The sequence below is a fragment of the Symphodus melops genome (assembly GCF_947650265.1).
Source record: "Symphodus melops genome assembly, chromosome: 20".
Taxonomy (NCBI): domain Eukaryota; kingdom Metazoa; phylum Chordata; class Actinopteri; order Labriformes; family Labridae; genus Symphodus; species Symphodus melops.
In genome coordinates, this window is record NC_136710.1 from 4,232,363 (window position 1) to 4,237,828 (window position 5,466).

The 5,466-nt window shown below is 40.6% G+C and overlaps 1 protein-coding gene across 1 annotated transcript; it reads left to right on the top strand.

Annotated features, from left to right (window-relative positions):
• The first annotated feature begins 2,077 nt into the window (after positions 1-2,077).
• On the top strand, positions 2,078-5,408 carry pnp5a (purine nucleoside phosphorylase 5a). The gene is made up of 6 exons (XM_079371472.1): positions 2,078-2,338; positions 3,174-3,343; positions 3,427-3,530; positions 3,715-3,890; positions 4,014-4,204; positions 4,720-5,408. Exons 1-6 carry the CDS (start codon positions 2,316-2,318, stop codon positions 4,935-4,937), a joined length of 882 nt encoding a protein of 293 aa, XP_079227598.1. The 5' UTR covers positions 2,078-2,315; the 3' UTR covers positions 4,938-5,408.
• The last annotated feature ends 58 nt before the right edge of the window (positions 5,409-5,466 follow it).

Below are 5,466 nucleotides of genomic sequence, written 5' to 3' on the forward strand. Positions count from 1 at the left end.
GTGTACATATTTTACCAACTAAACACAAAACAATTGTCATACAAATTGTGATTCTGGTTACATGTTAGAAATCATATTACGGTTGAATAAATACAGGTTTACTTGCGATGGAGTTTTTTCTCACCTCACATCTGTATGAAGTTAAAGATCTGTGATTTGTTTTCCTCAACTGGTGGATCATCAATTACAGGAACTGTTACTCAACTGCTTTCAATCCCATTGACTTCCTGTTGCTCTTAAGTGTCCTAATGTGTGTTTTTTACGCTGTCTCAACCATGACTCGCTCCCTTTAACGTGCACGTATCACCGTCGAACAAACCCACCCTTTCATCATATTTCAGGAACATCGATTACAGGACATTCAGTCCAGGTGACTGATCTTCCTCGTGATTGCATTTCTGTGTGTGTGTGTGTGTGTGTGTGTGTGTGTGTGTTTGTACAATTGGACAATTGGAACATAACCCGTGAGTACAATAAAGGACCATAAATAAGCATGATCAAAGGAATGCAGTGTTTCTAACAGGTTGTAATCTGCCTACTTTACGACCTACATGAATGCACAGAGCGAGGCGTGTCAGTGAGCTCTTACTGGCAAATATAGCAAAAAACTAAAGGAAGCATCAGGAAGCTTTGCACAGCTTCGAGGTTGGGAATGAAGTTATAAATAATGAAAGAAAATAAAGACTCATTGTGGGTTATAAAGTTGTTTCCTTTGACCTGTGACACATATTGCAGATCATCCTTACATTGAAATGTTGTTTGATTAGGGCTGTCAGCATGAGTTCATTTTGATTAACTGAAATAAATGCAGTCACTTGTTTTAATCAGGTCCTTATTAAAAAGTCAGGATTAATCACGTTAAAAAAAAAATAAAAAAAAACGACGCCGCTGCACCTTTGAATGTCTCATTTCACTTTAAAAAAACAAAAAACAAACCTCAGCTCGCTCAGATGAGTTAACAGTGACATCCACCTCATGACATCAAACATTTCCCTTTTTTAACGTTCCTTTGAGACGTTTTTATTTAGTTTTTGATCCCTAAAAACCTGTGGCCTGGCACCCGGGTTCAAATCTGACCTGGGGCTACTTTCCTGCATGTTGTTTCTCACTCTCTCTCTCTCTCTCTCTCTCTCTCTCTCTCTTCCTGCCTCTGTCCACTGTCCCGTCTCTCCAATGAAGGGGAAAAAAAGCCCAAAAATGAAGGATAATAAAAAAGTTTTTTTTTTTAAATTTTATGCTGCTTACTTTATTTCAAAACAAAAACAAAGTTGAAAATTCAGACTGAAAGTACTCTTAGTGTAAGACAGAACATAATTTCAAAATAAAAGCCTAATAACTTGTTTTTAATGTGAAAAAAAATGGAATATCAAACATGAATAATTATATTTAACAATTGAAAACTTCAGATTAGAATTACAATTAATAAAAATAGAGTTTGAGGATATTGAGTTTTGTTAGGGTTCTGTGCATTGATTCATTGTTAAATCTAAACGGCAAATTGTATTAGAATTTGGTCAAAATGACAGCTTTTATTAAAAAAAAAAAAAAAACTCAACCAAGTTAACAGCATTGTGTTTAATTATCATACTCAGGCTGGTATACAGATAGACTTTGTCCATACGTCAACGTGTGTCCTGATGTGTGCCTTACTGTCCCCGTCAATGAAAACACAAACAGAAGGACAGGTCACACACGTGAGCATCAAAACAAAATGTTTCCCAACAACCAAAGTCAAGGTTAAAAACACATCACATCTTGTTCCTGTTGCGGTACAATAACCTGATCATTGATCAACAAAAGCTGAGAGCTGAAAGGATGTCCTTTCCTGTTGACATTAATGTGATGGACTTTTAAAAAGTGGCTAATAAGTCACTGATACTACTGCAGGGAAGAGGGAGGGCGACGAATGGGAAGGGGCATGTTGATCAGAAAGTATATTTCCTCTTCTAGTTTGGGTTCCCTATTGTGAAGGTGTGTTCCAACAGCCAATGAGGATTGTGCAGCTACATGCGTCATTTTTGAGCAGAGGAGGTGTGGTGTTTCATGGGAGGGGGCTCTGGGTCTATAATAGAGCCGGCAAATTGCTTTTTCTTCAGACACAACTGACAAGAACTGAAGACTTTTTAACAGGAACACGAACTCAAGAAAATATTTTTTCTTCTATACCGTACTCTACTCGTTCATCAGCTGGACTCTGATTAAACTTTTCCCTGCCTTGGAATTAGATTTTTTCCCCTGCGCCTACAAACTTGTGTATTCACACATTTGCTCTTTCCTCGCAGCATCAGACACTTTTCTTTTTTTAATCTTCCGAGATGTTTCCAGAGACAAACAAAGGGTGAGTACACTTTTGAACAGAGTGTTCTTTCAGCTTTCACTTTCTCCATGCTGCCGGGGGACACATGGTCCATTCATGGGCAGGTCGAGGGCGAAGGGTAGAGAATAAAACAGGAATGTTTGGCAGGGGGCCCAAAAAAATTGTGCACATGTGCTTTGGTCAGCAGATGTTACGTAACGACAGCCATTCATTTTTCAGAGGAAGTCTACGTGGGGAGGAAAAAAAAGTACTTCTTTGGCCCTTTAAAAGCTGCTTTTTGACACCATAATGAATCTTTAAGAACATAACACCACACGGACTGATCCAAGTCTGGGTGGCAGTGAAAGCAGCAGCTTGTTAAATGTACTTCAGTTAGTAAAACTGTGTGAGTCACCATGAACAAGGGGAAAGATACCGCATTGACTCTGCAGGAATGAGTTTGTGTACTGTGTTCAAAACTCATATCCTTATTAGTATCAGTTGTCAGATTTGACGTGCTGCCCAGAAAATAACTTTTGTAATGTGATTAGCACATCACATGTTACTAAAAGTGTTCGGTGGCGAAGAAGGATAAACATGCTTCTAGAAAAAGCAAAGATCTGACAGTCTGATGACATCTGTTGGACAGAATAAGTAAAAATGTGCAAAAAAAATGCACTTGTATTATATAACTGCTGATCTTTCTGGGTTCAGTTTGCATTATTTTCTTGCTCACTTGGCTTCACACAAATGTCTCCCGCAGCCTTCCAAGACAAATCTGACTCAGCTCACTTGAAATATCGCCCCGACCTCTGCATTCACAGACAACAACATCGAGTTCATCCTAACCTTTGACTCTGCTTTTCATGTCATGCAGCTACAGCTATGACGACTGCAAGGCCACTGCCGATTGGCTGCTGGCCCAGACAGACGTCCGACCCACAGTGGGCATCGTGTGCGGCTCAGGGCTCGGAGGGCTGGCTGACATGCTGAAGGACCAGGTGGCCTTCAACTACAAAGACATCCCCAACTTTCCCCAAAGCACCGGTGAGTTTAACTCCAATAAAAGTGGCCACGTTTTATTTTTTTTGTTTTCTGTTCATATTCACTGAGTGAATGTATTTTAACAGTGCACGGACATGCTGGTCGGCTGGTGTTTGGCACCTTGAAGGGGCGGCCGTGTGTTTGCATGCAAGGGCGCTTCCACATATACGAGGGCTACACGATCCAGAAGGTGAGTGTGGTGCAACATCTTAAAGAACAGTCATATACTTGTAATTATATTAGAAAATACATTAGCCATGAAATCCACAGCCTTTAAAGAAAGATCTGCATCTAGTTATGCTAGTTGCTAGTTAAATATCCTGTCAACTGGAGATCCTTCTAATAGGTCTTACAACATACGTCTTCCTTTCCAGATTACACTGCCCATTCGCATCTTCAAGCTGCTCGGCGTGGAAACAGTGATGCTAACCAACGCTGCCGGTGGCCTCAATCAGGACTTTAAAGTTGGAGATGTCATGATCATCAAAGACCACCTCAACATGCCAGGATTCGCTGGCAACAACCCACTGATCGGACCAAATGATGAAAGGTAGCGTCATGCAATTCTTTTCTCTACCAACGAACAACTCAGGCCTGCAGAAGTGGTCTGCAGAAATTCATTCTTTTTACCTTTTCCCACTAAACCTTCCACCTGTTCTTCTTCCCCTCCCAGGTTTGGTGTGCGCTTCCCCTGCATGTCTGACGCCTATGACAGAGAGCTCCAGCAGCTAGCCATGGACGTCGGGCAGGAGCTTGGTTATGGAGACTTCCTGAAGGAGGGCGTGTACTGCGTGCTGGGTGGACCTTCCTTTGAGACCATCGCGGAGTCCCGTATGCTTTACAAACTGGGCGCCGATGCTGTCGGTGAGTACTCTGCTGAGAAGAAAAGGCAAAACATTAGTAGTCAGTCACCAACACAATATATCATAGTTAACATACAGACAGTACTACTGTATTCAGATAGGGTTTGATATGAAAATGTCTGTATTCAGCTAGCAAGATTAGCTCTACCGTTCTTCCACTGAAAAATGTACTTTGATATTTATTTTGGCATCCAGTTCTTTGTTTAATTTCAATGTGAGGTTTAAGCACCGGCTTTGTTTAAAGTTCAAACGATAATGTAGCTAGCCCCTTTGAGCGATACTAGTTTGAACGTGTACCCTTGCAGATATGATAGTAAAAATAATCTTATGCTTGAGTCTCTCTTATCTATCCAGTTACACTTTTTTAAGGTTTTATTTTCATGTGCTTTTCCTTGGTATGGGCACAGGTGGTTTTTTGAAAGTTTGTTTTACTGTAGCTACACTGATTAGCAACATTAGCTTTTTGCTCCTTCTTATGCTTGTCCTTGTTATTTATTTATCATTTCTACTCACTAGGGATGAGCACAGCCCCTGAGGTGATCGTCGCCCGTCACTGCGGCATGCGCGTCTTCGCTCTCTCGTTGATCACCAACCAGGCGGTGATGGACTACGACAGCCAAGAGAAGGCCAACCACGAGGAGGTCCTTCAGATTGGGAAGCAGAGAGCGGAGCAGCTGGAGCGGCTCGTGTCCACCATGGTGACCAGGATCGGGCACAACAACAACTTTGTCTAAGAGACACGATGTTCTGTAGTTCTACTTAGAGGCTAGATTTTTGAGCGATGTAGTAAGAATGTAGGAGACTTAAAGTGGTCATGGTTCAAACATCCTGCTCTTGTGACAAAGAAAAGCTACACACTTAAGTATTAAGATGAGGATTGGACTTCTGTGATATTCTTTAAAACAGACCACACCGTGCCTTAATGTGACATTTTACATTCCTGTTTCGAGCGGCTCTAAAACAAAAAAAAAAGTTGCTCATCAGTTTTCTTTTTGTATCATTTGAAATGAAACTTGTTTGTTCTAACTTAAAACATATGATCAGCTTGTGTAAATGTCTGCAATTTAACTTAACAATGAGCTCAAATCTGCTGTAAAAATTGAAATATTGTGATGTGGAAACGTGTACATTAAGGTATTCTACTGTATGTTTGTTTTTTAAATATGAATGTTGTTACTAAAGATGCTATTTATTATCGTATCAAATGTGTTTGTGCTGTTCTTAAGGGTGTATTAATGAGGCGAGTCATCTCAATCATAAAAA

Coding starts and splice junctions, on each gene's coding strand:
- pnp5a (XM_079371472.1), top strand. CDS start 2,316: ATGTTTCCAGAGACAAACAAAGG. Junction 2,339..3,173: donor TTTCCAGAGACAAACAAAGG/GTGAGTACACTT, acceptor CATGTCATGCAG/CTACAGCTATGACGACTGCA. Junction 3,344..3,426: donor CAACTTTCCCCAAAGCACCG/GTGAGTTTAACT, acceptor GTATTTTAACAG/TGCACGGACATGCTGGTCGG.